General features: G+C 37.6%; 2 protein-coding genes across 2 annotated transcripts; both read right to left on the bottom strand.

The window, feature by feature from the left end:
* Positions 1–7,967: 7,967 nt before the first annotated feature.
* LOC107929827 (protein Spindly-like) lies at positions 7,968–8,648 on the bottom strand. Its single transcript, XM_016861344.1, has 2 exons — positions 8,283–8,648; positions 7,968–8,189 (listed from the first exon to the last, which is right to left on the bottom strand). Exons 1-2 carry the CDS (start codon positions 8,646–8,648, stop codon positions 7,968–7,970), a joined length of 588 nt encoding a protein of 195 aa, XP_016716833.1.
* An 8,366-nt stretch (positions 8,649–17,014) lies between these two features.
* LOC107929825 (putative receptor-like protein kinase At4g00960) lies at positions 17,015–19,775 on the bottom strand. Its single transcript, XM_016861341.2, has 7 exons — positions 18,825–19,775; positions 18,626–18,742; positions 18,411–18,535; positions 18,109–18,319; positions 17,782–18,019; positions 17,541–17,691; positions 17,015–17,466 (listed from the first exon to the last, which is right to left on the bottom strand). Exons 1-7 carry the CDS (start codon positions 19,591–19,593, stop codon positions 17,125–17,127), a joined length of 1,953 nt encoding a protein of 650 aa, XP_016716830.1. The 5' UTR covers positions 19,594–19,775; the 3' UTR covers positions 17,015–17,124.
* Positions 19,776–19,859: the final 84 nt, after the last annotated feature.

Raw genomic sequence — 19,859 nt, 5'->3', positions numbered from 1 at the left:
CTTTGTGTGTGGCTATTGAGCCGAAATTGGAAAGGTTTAATAAATGTTTTGTGTTTGAGCCTTAGTAACGAAAATGAAATATGGATGTGTCATGATTATTGATATATGTGTGCATGAGTATTTGAATGATATCCGGGCTAAGTCCCGAAGGCATTTATGCTAGTGATTTTATCCGGGCTAAGACCCGAAGGCATTTGTGCGAGTTGATATATCCGGGCTAAGACCCGAAGGCATTTGTGCGAGTTGCTATATCCGGGCTAAGACCCGAAGGAATTTGTGCGAGTTGCTATACCCGGGTTAAGACCCGAATGCAATTGTGCTTGTGGTTATATCCGGCTAAATTCTGAAGAAACTTGGGTTCGAAGGTGAGCGTGTTGTGCTGTAATAAATTCAATTAATACGCTCGAAAAACCCAAACGATAAGGTATGTTTGCGTGTGCATCGGAAAAGTCGATTCGTTTTAAATAGTATTCGTTCAATCGACTAACGAACTTTCGGCTTTTAGATAGGTTAATACCTTGTGTATATATGTTGATGAAGTGTGAAGTAAGTATGTTTATGAGAATGTGTATTAATAAAGTGATTCATTTAGCTATGTGAATGTAATACTTTAGTCAAAGCCGATTTCATTACTTGAAACTTACTAAGCTTTAAAATGCTTACCGCGTTGCTTTGGCTCTCTGTTTTATAGATTTTGTTCGTTAGATATCGGATTCAGGATCATCGAAGTCGAAGTCATCCACACTATCAAAGCCCTTTGGGTACTCTTTTAGTTGAACTCTGGATATGGCATGTATAGGACTACCCTTTGTTGTTTTTCAAGTACTTTTTGTGATGTATGTGTGTACAGCCATGCGAAAATGGCTCGTAGAAGTGGAGTATGGCATTAGACCATTTGTGTTTATGTATATATATATGGTTTCATGATGTGACTATGGACTGGAATGGAAGTGTTGGGAAAATGATCAGCCATTGGAATGGCTAAATATGATCATATGTGGACCTATGTATGACAAAACTCTAGTTGGTCCATGGTAACCACGAAATAGGTAAAGTTTACCTTGAAAACAGATGCTGACAGCAGCAGTGGTGTGGATTTGAAAAATCACTAAAATTTGTAGGAATGGAATTAAATAGTGAATAAATTATATAATCTAACCTTGATGAATCTATTTTCATATGAAAGTAACGAAACAATCATATGAACAGTATATTAAGAGATATTAAAGTTCTCGTGAAACAGGGCCAGAACGGTTTCTGGATCTCCTGTTTCGACTTTGAAAATTTACCATAAATTATCCAGAGATAATTAGAAGTCATGCCTTATATGTATAGATTCCCCTTTGAGTCTAGTTTCATTAGAAACAAACGGCATGAGTATTGAAGCTCTGTACAGGGAGATATCCAAGTCATAATATGTGAAGGTCAGAGTAGTCGAACCCAGAATCAGGGGAGATTTTAACTAATAAACTGTACCAATTGGCCCGACCAAAAATTCTAGAAATAAATCCACATATGTATATATGAGTCTAATTTCAGGGAAAATTTACGGAATTATATTTCGAGTTTTGTAACTCGAGATATGATTTTTAAGGCGACAGTGACGCGGTTAGCCAGCCTGTCTGGAATTTTTTTTAATGGACTGTGAAAACAAAATAAATGAACTAAGTCGGTCAGCACCTCGTGTTCGAATCCGGAAACGGTCTCGGGCACGGGGTGTTACAGGCTTCACATCCTCTTGCTTGTTCACTTTGATCATAAAAGCTAAAGTAGCCAAGGTATTAGCCATCTGGTTCTCATCTCGCGAGAGGTAACAGAAAGTGATGTCATCAAACTCCTCAATTAACTCTAAAACTAGCTTTCGGTAATTGATCAATTTGGGGTCCCTTGTTTCCCATTCACCTTTGAGCTGATAAATCACTAGCGGAAAATCCCCATATACTTCTAGCACCTTGATTTTGCATTCAATGGTCACACGGATACCCATGATGCACGCTTCATACTCCGCCATATTATTTGTGCAATCAAAATCCAATTTACTAGTAAAGGGATAATGATCTCTGTTTAGGGATACTAGGACCGCCCCGATTTCATTACCGATAGCGTTAGAGGCCTCATCGAAGTTTAGTTTCCAAGGATATTTTTCTTGAGCATATTCTTCGATGGAAATTTTTCAGATCTTCATTTGGGAAATCAAAATTCAAAGGCTCGTAATCTTCGAAAGCTCTACTGGCTAGAGAATCCGCTATTGCAATCCCTTTTACAGCCTTCTAGTTCACGTAGACTATGTCAAATTCAGAAAGCAAAACTTTTCATCGAGTCATTCTTCCATTCAAAATAGTTGACTCCATCATATACTTCAGAGGGTCTAGTTCTGAGATGAGCCAAGTTGGGTGGTACAACATGTATTGTCTCAGTCTCCGGGTCGTCCAAACCAAGGTGCAACATAACTTCTCAATTGGCGAATATCTTGATTCACATTCAGTGAACTTCTTGCTGAGATAGTATATCGCTTTTTCTTTTCTTCCTGACTCGTCATGTTGGCCTAGCACGCATCCCATAGAGTTTTCGAACACTATTAACGGCTTATCTAGGCAATGTGGCATCAGTACTAGGGTATTGGACAAGTAATGCTTGACTTTATCAAAATTTTTCTGGTATTCCTCATCCCATACACCTGGGTTCTGTTTCCTAATAAGACGGAATATGGGGTCGTATTTCTCCGTCAGTTGTGAAATGAACCGGGCAATGTAATTTAGTCTTCCTAAGAAACCTCAAACTTTTTTTTGAGTGCGCGGTAGAGGTAATTCTTGTATAGCCTTGACTTTGTCTGGGTCAATCTCTATCCCCTTTTCACTAACTACGAATCCTAGCAACTTCCCTGACCTAGCCCCGAAGGTGCATTTTGCTGGGTTGAGCTTTAACTGGTACTTTCTTAATTTTAAAAATAGTGTCCTCAGAACTTGCACATGCTCATTTTCTGTTCGAGACTTTGCAATCATACCATCAACATAAACTTTGATTTCTTTGTGCATCATATTGTGGAACAGAGTTACCATGGCTCTCTAATATGTCGCTCCTGTATTTTTCAGTCCAAATGACATTACCTTATAACAAAACGTCCCCCACATGGTTACGAATGTGGTCTTTTCCATATCTTCAGAATACATCTTTATCTGGTTGTATCCCGATAAGCCGTCCATGAAGGATAAAAGTGAGTAACCTGCCATGTTATCCACTAAGATATCGATGTGAGGCAACGAGAAATTGTCTTTTGGGATAGCCTTGTTCAAATCCTTATAGTCCATGCACATTCGCACCTTTCCATCTTTTTTAGGAATGGGGACTATATTGGCTACCCATTTTGAGTACTTAACCACTTGTAAGAAACCGGCATCGAATTGCTTCTTGACCTCTTCTTTTATCTTCAACAGAACATCGGGTCTCATCCTTCGGAGTTTCTATTGAATTGGCTTGCACTCTTCCTTTATGGGGAGTCGGTGTACTATGATATCAGTATTCAACCCAGGCATGTCTTGATATGACCATGCAAAGATATCCTTAAATTTTTGTAGTAACTCAATGAGGTCTCGCTTTGTTTCTACGGCGATTCAAGCTCCAATCTTCACCTCTTTTCCCTCTCCTAAGCTCACAATTTTCACCGAATCTTTGTTAGGTAGGATTTGTTTCTCATCTTGTTCTACCATCCTTAATAAATCAGGAGATAGGTTACAGTTTCGTTCATCTTCAAAATCCTGAGAATCCTTCGTACACATATCTTGCTCAAAAGGAGACTCTGAGTCAGTAGCAACGTTACTCATATCATTGATATCTGGAGACCTGTTATAGGGATGAAGAAAAATCCAAAAAACAAAAGAATCTAAGAATATTTATTTATATGGTATGATTATGAATGAAATGAAAAGAATAAAAGAATATTTTCTCAACATGATACGCAAAGATGCATTTTTATTGAAATAACGAAATTGGACAAGAGCATATTTCACAAAAGGATTCTTATTGCCCCTAGGCTTAGAGCAATAAGCTTGTTTTGAACATTACTTTGAATTAATTTTAAAAGTTATAGGGATCTCCTCCGCGGTCCAATTGTTCAAAACGCTCCCAGGTACGTATGGGCCAATGCCTGGTAAATTTTCTTCCCTTGTTTCTTCCTCGGATATGGCGTTAATGCTCAAATTTTTCAACATTACTTCAACAGATTCCTTTCTTGTCATCTTCTATTTGAGGTAGATTGTTCCTCCTGAACGTTCTAGATATATGAGGAAAGGTCATTGGCTCCCATTTGGTCTCACACCCGCTCAGACGTGCTCTCCTCCTTTCTTGCCTCTTTTCCAGCTCTTTTTTTCTTTGTCTCATGTCTGGCTTGAATCCTAAGCCAAAGCGGTCTCGTTTATCTTTTAACATCGATGCATCGACCCTTCCTTGGAGATATCTTCCAAGTCCTCTTCCCGGCAAGGCTCCATTTCCAATCGTCAATCATAGGCCCATCCTTGTAGTTTTGGATATTTTAGGTATTGGGATCCTGTTCCCTCCGACAATAAATGTTGCGTTGACAAATTCCAACTATCGAAATGAACATTCTATCGCCTCGTCATCCGCCCCTATGTATGGTGCTCGCTGGTAACAGATACAATAATGTCTTCCTCCGCGTTTATCGTTACCAGTCTACCTTCAGTTACTAACTTTAACTTTTGGTGTAATGACGACGGTACTGCTCCCGCTGAGTGAATCCAAGGCCTTCCTAATAAGCAGTTGTAAGAGGGCTTAATCTCCATTACCAAGAAGTCCACCTCATACGTCTTTGGGCCAATTAGAAGGGGTATCTTGATTCTTCCTATTACTCTCCTTTTAGTGCCATCAAATGCTTTTACTATGTTTTGGCATGTCTTCATGTGAGAGCTATCCACAGACAACCTATTCAGCGTGGATAAGGGCAAGACATTCAATGCCAATCCATTATCAATTAGCGCACCCGGCAAGGTATATCCTTTGCAACGGGTGGTGATATGCAGAGCCTTTATAGATCCCATACCCCCCGGAGGTATCTTATCATCATTGAAGAAGATGAAATTGTCGGCACTTATGTTGTTGACTAGGCGGTCCAGTTTGTTTACAAAGATATCATTAGCGACATAAATTTCATTTAGCACTTTCATCAAAGCGCTACGATGTGTCTCCGAACTTAAGAGTAAAGCTAGCACTGAGATGCAAGCCGGTTGCTTATGTAGCTATTATACAACGCTGTACTCGCTGTGCTTTAAAATTTTCAAGAATTCCTTAGCTTCATTCTCAGTTACTGGCTTGTTAACTAGCAATTCGAGCCTGACTGTTTTGGCTGTTACTGGCGATTTAGTTAACAATTTCTATTCATTCTCAGTTACTGGCTAGTGTTTCAATCTCGTTAACAGTTTCAGTTCTTATACCCGCAAGATCATAACGTCTCCCACTGCATGTATAGAAACCTATATCTTGGCTGTCCCCTAAAGCACTAGCCAGGTTCTCCTCTCTCGGGATTGTCACGTTGCAGTCATAGTTCTAAGGAACCCTTTTGCTATCCTTGTAGGGAAAGGATACAGGTTTATGAATTATGACTCTTGGCATCATTTGTATTCCTACTTAATTGTTCCTTGGTAGCGAAATGATCACCATAGAGTGATTAACTTTTTAGACCCCTTTTATTGTTCCCTACTCTGAGGGGTAAACCTCTCATTTTTTTGATCCTTTGATTTCTTCATAAAATTCCATCTCTTTATTGTCCATCAGATTTTGCACTATGGACCTAAACTCATTGCACTCTTGGATGTCATGACCCTCATCGGCATGAAACTCGCAATATTTTCTCGCTTCTCTGGGTCTTTCCCCTGAATGTTGTGTGATCAAACCTCCATCGACCATTTGTTTCCAAACCCAAATCAGTGGGGTTTTTACTTCTACCACATCGGTCTTGATTCTTTTTCTCCCGCTCTCGACTATCGTATTTATCCATTTATTAGCATGATCGGGCAACAGATTTCCTACTACGTTGGGTCCTGATGGGTCATCAAACTTTACGATACCCATTTTGATAAATTTTTCTATCAACTTTTTAAACACAGTGCAGTTCTCGATCGAGTGGCTCGTTATCCCCACATGGTACTCACGTTGGGCGTTTGCGTCATACCATTTTAGGAACGGGGGTTGCATAGGCTTCAAGTAAAAAGGTGACACCACATGGGCAATGAATAGACTCTGATACAACTCCCTATATGACTTCGAGATATGTGTAAACTGGAGCCTCTCTGTATTTGACCTTGGGTTGGATTCTTACCTTAGAGGGCCTTGATGGCTAGTAGTTACCGTTCTTAGCTAGCTTACAGTAATGGGTTTTGAATAACCCTTGTTGTATGTACTTACATTGTTCACCTCGTTTTCCTTCTTCTTTGGGGCTGATCTTTTGGAGCTTTCCCCTGTGTCTATCTTCCCACACCTTATAGTATTTTCTATTATCTCTCTAGACATCACTATGTCCGAAAAACTCTTAGTAGCGCTTCCCAGCATGTGGTTGATGAATGGAGCCTTCAGAGTATTGATAAAAAGCATGGTCGTTTCCTTCTCTAGAAGAGGTGGTTGGACTTGTGTTGCTATTTCTCTCCATCTTTGGGAATACTGCATAAAACTCTTATTTGGTTTCTTCTCCATGTTTTGTAACGTAATTTGGTCGGGTGCTATGTCTGTCACGTGGCCATATTGCTTTATGAAAGCTTGTATCAAGTCTTTCCATGAATGGATTTGGGTACGACTTAGCTGGTTGTACCATTTATCCATAGACCCGACCAGACTGTCCTAGAAGCAGTGAATTAATAACTGATCGTTATTAATGTATCCTGTCATCCTTCAGCAGAACATTGTGATGTGAGCTTCGGGGCAGCTAGTCCAGTTGTACTTTTCGAACTCTGGAGTTTTAAATTTTGGTGGGAGGATCAAATCTGGGACCAAGCTCAAATCTTTGGCGTAAACCCCGCAATGGTAATCAGCGGTCTCCATTGCTTTGAATTTCTCTTCAAGTCATTTGTACCGGTTCTCAAGTTGTTTTGGCAGATCTACTCTTGCCCTTTCCATTTTTGCCACGTCATCAAGGTCAGAGACAACTGGATTAGTTGGATTATCCCCCAGATTGGGGCCCGAGCTTGTTGAAAAGTTCATTTATGTCGAGGCACCAGCCTGATATTGTTGGGGCCTAATAGTGACGGATACCCCCCCCCCCGTAGGTACACCTCTGGTTGTGGTTGGGCGTTTGGTCAGGGCAAAGCCTGGAGGATAGATAGAGTCTTCATTATCGTTTGCTTAGTTAACTGTAGTGCTTTTCTCTTTTTCATGTTCTTTAGCTAGTAACTGCACCTATTGGCTTATCATATTATTTTGGGACTCTTGCATTTGTTCCCTCACGTCTTGTTGTATTTTACCTAATAGCTCTTGCATCTGTGCTTGCAATTTCTCTTTCATATCCCTTTGCATTTGTTCTAATCTTTTTAATATCTGATCCATTGCTTTGGTTTTGCGATGGGTATTGTAGCAGTATTCGGTTGGTTGACTCTAGCTTGGTTTTCAGATTAACTAAAATAATTTTGTTTAATCAGGGTCTTTTTATGAAACTTAATGCATATGATGAAATGTAATGCAATTGAATGAAATGAATGCAAAAAGAGGCATTGATTCTGATTTAGTTTCATTAGAACAACTTTGCTAGAAAAAAATTTCTTTACATAAGATGGATTACATATACGACTTTTCCCTAATGTCAAAGCCTTAACCTTCCTAAGAAGCTAAGCTAACTCTCAACCCCGATTTGATTCCGACTCATACTTTACACTTAGTACATCAGCTTGAACTGCCAGGTTTTGCAGGTGGTCAGCCACTTCTCGCACTTGAGTCACAGCTTCGCCCATGATATAATCTCTATCTCTGATCTAATCTTGAGAGCGGTGGAGCTTTTCTTTCCAACGTTCATTGCTTGCTTCAAGAATTTCAACTTGAAGTTCACCATTTCGCAGTGCGGTCTCAAGTTCTTCTATCATTCCTTTCAACTCCTCAATCTTGTTTACGCTAGCCCTTAATTCGACCATGGAGTTGCGATTATGATACTGATGTAATGACTTTTCCAACTCTTCCACCTGAACTCTTAATCTCTCCTTTTCATTTTAGCTCTCAAACAAACTCTTTTTTAGAGTGTCCTCCCGTATTCGAGCATCTTGAAACTTCTTCTCCTATTGGTCGGCTCTTGCCTTTTCTTCCTTAATTTCTTGTCGCCATTGGTTTGATGTTTTACCCAAACCGGCAGTTCTTATTGACATACACAGCTTTTTGTAATCTGTTTTTAGACTACCCAAATCTTCTTCGACCTTATTCTTCCCTTTCCTTAGCTTCTCGGCCTTTAGCTTATGGATTTCAACATCTAATACTAGTTGCATCTTTTCCTCCTCTAATTGCTCTATCTTCTTGCCCAATTCTCCACTCCTTTTATCAAAATCTTGCTTGATGATTTCTAATTCAAATGGGACTACTCGTAAGTTCTCCTCTATCGGCCGAGCATTTTCTTGACTTAGCATTGGGATATTGTTGTTGATTTTTTTACCCCCACCACCAGTCATACTCGGGGGTCATCATTGGTCCCGCGGCAAGTCCCTTCATTCTAAGGGTTTGGTTCCACGCATTTGATATCTCACGAACTCTCTTCTTATAATTATTGCCTTTGTATGAAAACTCACACTGAGCCAACCCTTGTGTCACAGGTATAAACTGCCTTGATCGATACTGCCTTAACACGAGTAGTGGAGCGTACCCAACGGCTTCCCATATCCCAAGTAGAGGGACCCAGTCAAAGTCACCATACCGATACAAGATCTCGTCAGGGGTCATCCATAGGGCCCTCCATTCAACGTCTTCAACTTGTAGGTTCTGGAGAATCGCTGTCTATTTCTCTTTGGAAAGGTCATCCCGCCTTGGCGTAGCCACTAGTTCTTTCAATAGAGAGTAATTCTCAGAAAAAACTTGATATGAGACTTTTTTTACCTTCTAAAAATGGCTATAGATACACGATAGCAAAAGTTGTGCACACCTTATGAACCTCCCCTCGTTCGTTATTCGGCAAGCATCTAATGATCTGAAAGTTTTGGCTAAGATCGCAAGGACGGGTGTGACCCCTTTATCAAGTTGATCGAATAGGTCTGAGACTGCTTCATCTACATGTCATCATGCCTTGGGAAAGAAGACCAAACCGTAGATGCTTAAAGTGAAAACGTCAACTCTCTTCTTTATATTTGGATATGCTAGAATTAGATCTCTCAAGTTCTTCCAAGGAATACACTTACTGTCTCCCTTTTACTTAACCTGAGCTGCAACTCACTGCTCACTCATCCCCATGATATTCATCAATTTCTTTACAAAGGTCGAGATGTTAGTAGCTCTAGAATAGGCTTTGTCGGCTTTAATCTTTGGGCAACGAAGTAAGGCCATGTACTCCTCCATGGTCAGTACCAAATCAACTCTCCCAAAAGTGAAGCAATTGTAAGCGAGATTCTAAAACTGGGTGAGGGCTCGGAATAAATGCTTGTCCACCTTTATATCGAGTAGATAGGGCAAGTCGCCGTAGTTATAGTGAAATAGCTACTTGATCTCGTCACCCCATTGGTCCCATATCTTCTTTAGTTCTTGTAGGTTATTCTAAGTCACACTGATGTCGGTGAAATCCCACAATTCTGATTCATATCCCTCAGCCAGACTATCACCTTTCTCTTGCTGCGTCCTTTTAGACTAAATTCGGACGGCCGCATTATCCTCCACTCTATCAAGAAAACCCTTTTCCATGCTAAGCTTGTAACACCCCGTACCCGAGGCCGTTGCCGGAGTCGGACACGAGGTGTGAACGGACTAAATTCACTTATTTGCACAGTCCATTTTAAATTTCCAGACGAGCTGGCTAACTGCGTCACTGTCACCTTAAAAATCATATCTCGAGTTCAAAAACTCGAAAACCAGTTCCGTAAATTTTTCCTAAAACTATACTCATATATCCATCTACATTTTTTTCTAGAATTTTTGGTCAAGCCAATTAGTACAGTTTATTAGTTAAAGTCTCCCCTATTTCAGGGTTCGACTACACTGACCTTCATGCATTACGACTTGGATATCTCCCTGTACAGGGATTCAATACTGATGCCGTTTGTTTCTATAGAAACTAGACTCAAAAAGGAATCTATACATATATGGAATGACTTCTAAATATCTCTTTTTAATTTATAATGAATTTCCAAATTCGGAACAGGGAATCCAGAAACTGTTCTGGCCCTATTTCGGGAAAACCTATATATCTCTTAACATACAACTCATATGATCGTTTCGTTTCTTCCATGTGAAAGTAGATTCATCAAGGTTTGATTACATAATTTATTCACCATTTAATTCCATTCCTAATATTTTTAGTGATTTTTCAAATCTACATCACTGCTGCTGTCAGCATCTGCCTTTAAGGTAGACTTTACCTATTTCATAGTTTCCATGATTCAACTAGCCCTTTAGCATATATAGCCCAAAATATAATCATGATGAACCATTCTAATGGCTAATCATTGCCAAACATTTCCATGCCTCCTAATGAACATATACATTCAAGATGATTATAACATTATGCTCAAAATATATATAAGCCATTTTCGCATGGCTATCCAAATATATACAACACCAAAGTACTTGACTAATAACAAAAAAAGGGGTGTCCTATACATGCCATTTCAAAGTTCAACCAAAAGTGTACCAAAAGGAGCTTTGATAGTGTGGGCGACTTCGACTTCAAAAATCCCGAATCCGATAGCTGAAGAACCAAAATCTATAAAACAGAGATTTACAGAAACGGAGTAAGCATTTAATGCTTAGTAAGTTTTGAGCCATAAAATTTGACACAACTAAAATGTAGCATTCATATAGCTAAATGGATAATTTGACATGCACAAATTCTCAATATCATACTTACTTCACATTACCCACCCTTATATTCATACACAAAAGATCAACATAGCCAAAGGCCGGTAGCTCATTTATCGATTGAGCGAATACTTATTTGTAAGGGATCAACTAATTCAAAGCACACACGAAACATACCTCATCGCTGGGATTTTACGAGCGTATTAATTGAAGCTATTACAGCAAAGTCGCTCATTCCCAAGCCAAGTACCTTCGGGATTTAACCGGATATAGCTACTCGCTCAAATGCCTTTGGGACTTAGCCCGGATATAGTAACTCGCACAAATGCCTTCGAGACTTAGCCCGGATATACTAACTCGCACAAACGCCTTCGGGACTTAGCCCGGAACTAGTCACTAGCGTAAATGCCTTCGGGACTTAGCCCAGTTATCATCCAAACATTCATGCACATATCAACAAATCATGACACATTTATATTCCATTTTCATAATCAGAGTTCAAACACAAGTCACGTATTAAGCAATCCCATTTTCGGCTCACTCGCCACATACAAACAGCATGGTTTAGTTTGCTTTATGACACGATCTCTATGCACATACGGCTGCCCGTCACACGTATAGACAAATTAACTCAACATAAAATTCAAGTAGAATCATCATATCACCGTATATTTGTTACGCTCATACGTCATGACTTAATCAAATCGTAAACTAAGTCTCGTTACTCGAAAACTTACCTCGGGTGTTGTCGAACGGTTTCGATGGCTATTCGACCACTTTTTCCTTCCCTTTATCGGATTTAGATCCCCTTTGCTCTTGAGCTTAATTTAAACAAATAAATTCAATTAATATTTTCACTTGGGCAATTCCATTCAATACATGTATGTCATACAATTTAAGTACAATGACCTTGCTCAATACTATTTAAACATCATGCATTACCGAACTTCATCAACACCATCTAACTTCATATAGAAACACATATCGTCCTAGGTCGGTACACAAGTAAAATGCATCATTTAAATTGTCAAAGTCCACAATTTAGTCATATTTCTCTATCATAGTTTCTTCACTTAAACCGAATTAACAAGCCCATATAGTCCTTGGCCGAATGCTATTTAACCCAAGTCCTCAAGAATTTCATTATTTAACACCTTAGATATCCATAGCTAAATAGGTTATTTGTAAATACATATATATACATAAGTGCATAGATACTATGTTACTAACAATTATTTCCTTGCTTAGCAGCCGAACCAATATACACATTACTTCATATCTACCCGTCACGTTTTCTCTACTTAAACCGAATAAACTTGCACATAAGGTCCTTGGCCGAACCTCACTAAAAAAAGTCAACCAAAATCTTAGTATTTATCTTGTGTATAACCTTATTTACCTTCCAAAAATCACAAAAACATCAAACTCTTAATGTTTATGTACAAGGTCGAATCTTAACATGATCCAACCTCCAACTCATTCCTTTCAACAACCAAAACCGAATGCTCAAGCCATCACCGAGATTTCGAAATTTTGCCATGGTTTGTGTAAGAAATTAGCTAATTAACTAGAAACAAGTTTAAAACTTAAGAATTTAACACAATATACTAACCTCCCCTTAAGCTCAAGGTGGCCGAAACCTCTCTTCTTCCTCCTTTCAAACCGGCCAAGAGGAACCAAAGGATGAAGCCTTTTTTTCTTTTTTTTTTTTCATCCTATTCCCTTTCATTATTTTATTCACATGCTCCTTATTTTATCATACCTCCCATGAAACACTAACTTAACATGTTTATGACATGTTTTTGCCCATCACACTTGGTCCACCATACTTGTCATGGCCGGCCACTACTAATTAGGGGGGAAATTGACATGCAAGTCCCCCCTTTTATTTCATGCACTAATAGATCCTTATGTTTTGACCTATCACATTTCAAAATTTTCTCACATAAGTCCTATTTACTAAAATTCACCTACAATTAAACAAAATTCAAATATGAAATTTTCACACATGCATATATATATAATAAGCATCAAATATGACAGCTAATTATTTTTATGACTTGGTTTTGTGGCCCCGAAACCACTTCCCGACTAGGGTCACATTAGGGCTGTCACAAAGCTTTTCTATCTAGTAACTGAACGTGAATCAACACCTTTTTATGATGAATGTCATGCAATAACAGCAAAACACAACAAGTCAGTATTATGTACAAAAAATAGAACTCAAAGCAAACGGGAAATAATCAAGCATCTATTCGAGTAACCGCTAGGGTTCGGCGTGGTTCTACCTAGGGTAGGCTCTTAGGGCTCATTACATGTGGTTTGGTTCTAAAGTAAAGGTACATGAACTAGCTGATTCCTCGATCCTCACCCATTATAGGCTCATACGGACCGAGTTCAATTCATGGGAATACATTTCCTTACGGCTGTACGGAGATGAAAATCTCACTAAGACGCAGGTACGAATGTATCCCGAAAGTGATCCACTATCCTATACGGAGGTGAAGACCTCACGAATGAATAGTTTCTCACTCCCACTTCAAATGGTAAAATTGACCAATTATGCAATATGATGCACAAAAGTATACTAAGAGACTCGAACCAAAAGCCAATCATATAAAATTATGAAAACCACAAAGATGAAATGCAATGAAAGGGTCGTAAGTTTAAAACAGATTTTCAATTTTTTGACAAAAGACAAAAAATTAATTAATTTGTGGCTTGACCTTCTTATACCGTCCTCAGCGGAGTCGCCAAGCTGTCGAAACTATTTTTTTTTAAAAAAAGTGCACTGACTTAATTTAAAAACAAAAGAACGAAAAATGGAGTCGCCACCAATCTTTTTTATGTGGTGTGATCAGATCATCTCGCAATTTGATCATTTTAATAAAATGTTTGATTCATTAAAACAACAATTGTTGGTCTACGAAGTTCAAAGAAATGGGTTCGGGAGTCGATTACGCACGAGGAAGGGTTAGCACCCTCGTAATGCCCAAAATTGATACCTAATTGATTAATTCGTGTCTTAATGTCGAAAGCTGAAATTTGAAATGATTTTAAAATACGATTCATTTTTATTAATGTTTATTTTGAAAAATACTTGAATTAAGTTGAAACGATTGCTTAAGATTCCCTCGTCTCGAGATATCGAAGTATCACATCCCGTAAGTTAGGACACGATACTTTGAACTCTCGAGCACAAATTTGTCTTTAATTTTTATTAAAATTTCAGGTATTTTAAAATTAAAAAGGATATTTGGCTATTTAGGTTTAACGAGAAAATCGAAACCCCGTAAGTTAGGGTGCAATTTTTCGAATTTCCAAATGCGAAATATTGTCTTATTTTGTAAAATTTTCCTTTTTTGAATGATAACGAGTACAACACTTAACAATGTGCATTTATTTCGTTTGGAGTAAAATAAAATTGACTATTATGGAGAAACCCGTTGGAATTTAATTCATGATGTGATGACATGAAATAAAATGTAATAATGAGCATAGAATAATAATACACGAAGAAAATATTACACAAATGAATGGCAATAATATGAAAATACAAATGAACGAATCATAGTACACACAATGGCAATAATCTCACAACATACACCATTTAAATACTAACATTAATGATTAAAGACATATGAATTAAATAATATATAAAAATTTTAAAAATAAAAAAGTATAAAGTAAATTAAAATAAATAAAATGTAAAACAATTTTAAAATGGTAATAAATAAATTTAAAATAATGTAAAAGAAAGATTTAAAATCAATGATGCACAAAACGATTTAAAAATAGATTATATATAAAAAAAATTTAAAATAGATAATATATGTGTATAAATATAAAAGTATAAAATAAATATTATATAAAAAAGAAACTTAGAATAAATAATAATAAAAACAATTTAAAATAAATCAAAAGAGTTCGAAATAAGTTAAAAAAATTAAAATAAGTAATAAAACAATTTTAAATGATATATAAAAACAAGTTTAAAAAAAATAATATATAAAATTTAAAATTAATAGAATAGTTTTAAAAAAATAAAGAAAATCAAGAGCCCAAATTTATATGCATAAGGGCTTGATTACAAATAAAATGAAATTTTAAGGTCCAAATTCGAATAAAATAAACCCATGTATATAAAGAGGATTAAATTAAAATCTAAATAAAATTCAAAGGAAAATTCAGGTATACAATGAAGCAGTGGACCAATTTGAAATGCGCTGAAAAATGCTAGGGGATAACTGGGAAAATATCCCAAACCCCATTTAAGTGCGCCACTTCAACTTGTGAACAGAGGGACTAAATTAAAAAGGGATTAAAATTAACTGGTCAGATCTAAAAGAAAATAAATAAATAAAATTAGACCGAATTGAGAACGGCTCCAAAAGCGAGGGGACCGCGGGCATAAATATCCCAAAAGAGGATAAAACGCCAATCTCCGCCCTTCAAGCGAGTCGGGTCATGGGTCACTTGAAACGGCACCGTTTTGAGGCCACTGAAACGGCCCTAAACAACGCCGTTTTACTTGTTCCATAAAAAGCAAAAAAAAAAAAATTTTAAAATTCTTTCTGCTGTTTCTTTTTTTTTTAAAAAAAATCTAACAGCTTTCAAATATCCTCTCCCGCTTTGTCTCTCCGACGATCAGGTTCCCTCGCCGGCCGCCGTACCACAACCGTACTCGGTGGCTGATGATGCGCGAAGATGGGCTTTTAGTCCCATTTCAAGGCTCGTTTGAAGGCCCGCCTTCAAATCCTCACAAGTGCCGAAACCACAAGTCTCACGAACCCCTTTAGCCCGATTTCGACACTGAAAAAAAGGGTTATGACAATGGAAATGTACCCTTTTCTCCTTTTTTTCGTATATCAAATAAAAATAAAAAATAAAGTAAAATAAATAGAAACTTAAACGCAAATAAAAATTACCTTCAGAAAAATTTGTTCTGTTTTCTATTAACCTTGTTCGTAAAAAAAAATACAAAGATGAGATAGTGGCTTTTAAAGCTGAGTTACAAACTGTTGGTTTCATTGTTTTTGTTTTTTGCTATTTACTTCTCTGTTGCTCGCGTGCTCTCTCTCTGCTGTTGTATTTAATTTTGTTGTAGGTGTCGTGTGACGCATGGAGGAGGTGGCATGCGAGGTGGCCTAGGCATGCGGCGACTGAGGCACTTAGGGGCTAAGGTTCTTCTTGCTATTTTGTTTTGGTATTGGGCTGATTTGGGCTAGGGTTTATAAAATTTGGATAGTAGGTTTGGGTTAATTGATGTGTAATGAGTTTGGTTTTAATTTATGTTTTAATTTTGGGCCATTGGACTATTAATAAATTTGAACTTTTTAGTTTATTTATTGGCTATTTATTATTTTATTTGGGTTAGACCCAGGTTAAAATTGGTCTATTTTACTTTATATGGTAAATAGTTATCAACATTCAACACTCCATAATAAAATGCATTAAGGACATTTATTCGTACTTAAGCGTTTAACTTTTATTGGCCTTTATTATTATTGTTATTTACTTTCATACCCTTTCAGGTTTAATGTCTTGAGGAATTTTTTGGCTTCATGAAAATTGAGATCGACTCGGGGCTTATTGATCCCGCTAGACCCGCGTTCTTTCGAGTAATTTAGAAACAAATTCATCCCATCACACACACACACGTCTTTACAAATATATATATATGAGAGTAATATTTTAAATTGAAATTATTTTGGCTTGCGTAGTCATGAATAATTTCTTAGGTCTTCAAAAAAAAATGCATTGACTTAGTTCGTAGCAGTTAGTTTTTCTTTAATACAGTGAATGGCTCTAAATTGATGTTCACTTTGTTGAAGTTTTAGGTTGGTTTAGTTAGATAGTTTCGGCCTTTGAATACCTCAAACAAAACTTGGTCAAAAGTTTTGGCAAATGAATTATATTTTTATACCATTTATAAAATTAGAATTTTCAGATTTCAGCACTAAGATGTCATCAAAAATAGGATTTTTTTAATTACCGAATTATGATTCAACTTTAAACTGTCCAAGACAAGCCAACATATAAAAAGGGTTTCTATTTAAGGATAAAGAAACATGTTCATTAATGCATACAAGTCAAACAACAGAACAAAATCGTAAACAATTGAAATAAACCTTCTGGTGAAAGCATTTACTGGAGATAAGGCTCTCTATTTTTGGCCAAGGGGAAAACTTCGTCATTGGAATGACTAGTAATGGAAACGGTAACCCTTGAACTATATGTCGAGGAGGATGAGAGATCTGATTGAGCGGAGCTATGCATGAAAAATGCCGGCTCTGAAGGCATCGCAAGTGTCAGCGAGCTGCTATTCAACATGATGACAACCGATGCCATGGTTGGTCTGTCCGCCACGTTTTCTTGAACACAAAGTAACCCAATGTGTATGCATCTCGTTATTTCAGATGACGAAGAAACCTTCAAAGCTGGATCTATGAGATTCACCGTTGTCCCTTCTCTCCAGTTTTTCCACGACTGCAACCATTTTTATTAAGATTATCAACAAACCCTACATTATTTCAATATACAACTATTTCATATATACTTACATAGCTTAACAGATCTTCTATGTTATCTCTATCGTTGAAACAATTGTTTCTTCGACCAGTCACAATTTCCAGAATCAATACTCCGAAGCTAAATACATCGGATTTGACTGAGAATTGTCCATGCATTGCATATTCTGGAGCCATATAACCGCTATAAGTCAACAATAAGAACTAGTTAGAACCGTGTGTATATATGTAGTTTATCTTATCATGGAGAAATGTTACTACTTTAGGAACTTACTAGGTTCCCACAATTCTACTTGTATTGCCTTGTGTTTCATCCATAGTAAACAATCTTGCCATGCCGAAATCTGCGATTTTTGGATTCATATCTGCGTCTAGCAAAACATTACTAGCTTTGAGATCGCGATGAATAATTCGAAGCCGAGAATCTTCGTGAAGATAAAGGAGTCCTCGAGCAATTCCTCCTATGATTTTGTATCGTTGTTCCCAATTCAATTGTTCCCTCCTTTTTGGATCTGTATATATAACAGCAAGTTATCAGATTGTGCTTTCCACTAACCAAAAATATAATGTCAAGTAAATTCAAGTGTAAATGCAGCAATACCGAATATGAACCGGTCGAGGCTCGCATTAGGTACAAACTCATAGACAAGGAGTCTTTCAGTTGTTTCGAGGCTAAAACCGAGCAGCCTGACTAAGTTCCGGTGTTGAAGTTTGGCTACCAACAGGACTTCATTCTTGAATTCTAAGTCTCCTTGCTTAGATTCCCTGGATAACCTTTTTACAGCTATGTCTTGTCCAAAGGAAAGCCTACCCTGAAAGATCCAAACAAAGTATATACACATGTCAAACACTAACAATGTTCTTTGCGGATGCTTTATTCATACGTATAATATTTCCTTTTACCTTGTAAACAGACCCAAAGCCACCTTGCCCAAGCTTATTTTCATCACTAAAGTTATTTGTTGCAGTTCTAATGGTGCCAAAATCAAATTGTAAAGACTCTGGGTTGATAATTTCTTCGTCCAAAGCTGCCATAGGAGGAGCAAGTAATTATTTAGTGGATAAAAGTTGAACCAGTCAATATTTATCTAAATGGTTGGAAATACGTTTAATCTTACTTTCAACAGTTTCCTTGGTCTTCCTAGCTCTTAAAACGAAGTAGATACAGATGATAATTATCACAACACTGGCTGTTGGAACAACTACAGCGATTATAATTCGAGATGTGTTACTATCTGAAAAAAAAGAAAGCAAACACTTGGTTTAATTTCCTGCAGAAAAGCATATGTAGAACGGATGTGCATATAGATGTATTACCGCCGGGGGGAGGCGAAACTGCTGGTTCATCGTAGAAACGTTCCATCTCAAACCTCACAAAACAGCTAGTCAAAATCACTTGGCCTCCTCGTTTTCCGCCACAACATACAGGGATTTCCTGCAAAGCTCTCTCCAAGCAAGTGGTGCAATCTTCCTGGGATAAATCAGGGGTGCACTGCTCCAGCGCATATATTGGTTGCAACGCGGGATCTATTACATTCCCTGTAGCAAACTTGCGAAGAGAATCACCCGATGAGGCCTTATTCATCAGGTCGACCAACAAATTGTTCAAGGCTCCACGGAAACTGTCCGCATCCGTAACATTAGAAGGATTCAGCAGGCCCGTAACAAGGCTACTGTCCATGACACCAACGATGGAACGATTAGAATAACGCAACATACAAAAGTCATACCAAATGGCTGCTTCCTTCCTATTGGGACATTCACTCGTGATCTCACTTGTGGCGTTATTGATACAACTAAGGCAAACATCAGGCTGCACATCTCCTCGACAGAGCGCAATCGTGTTAGCCGTATCGGGATCTTGGCCGACGGACAGATTGTAGAAACCATAATCATTTGCAGTGATTGAGGAGAATGAAGAGAGGAGGTTGTTGAGGTTCGCCTCGTAGGTGCTGCCGGCGGTGAAGTTTCCTCTACCGTTTGAACAACTTGAAGTCGTCAATTTATTAGAGTTCTGGGCGGTACTGAAGTTGAAAACAAGGCTAAGAGCTAAAAGGAAAAGCAGTGTTGAAGATCCCATTTCCATCTTTTCAGTCTAATAATGTAATGAAATTCAATACAGCTCTGGAAATCCTATTAGAAAGGCTTCTAATTCATATGAGCATTTATAAAGGACTACTTAGACGTGTTTGTCCAAAATTTATATAATCTATCTAGGTTGAATATGTCAAACAGTCAACTTTTTTGGCTTCGGATAAATTAAATTTCCGTTTCCTAGGACTCTTATTTGATGGGAGAATCATAACTTAATATTTTTAATAATTTCTAAAATTATTTATTTACTAATAATAT

The sequence above is a fragment of the Gossypium hirsutum genome, chromosome A06 (assembly GCF_007990345.1).
Source record: "Gossypium hirsutum isolate 1008001.06 chromosome A06, Gossypium_hirsutum_v2.1, whole genome shotgun sequence".
Classification (NCBI taxonomy): domain Eukaryota; kingdom Viridiplantae; phylum Streptophyta; class Magnoliopsida; order Malvales; family Malvaceae; genus Gossypium; species Gossypium hirsutum.
This window is presented reverse-complemented; position numbering and strand designations above follow the sequence as displayed.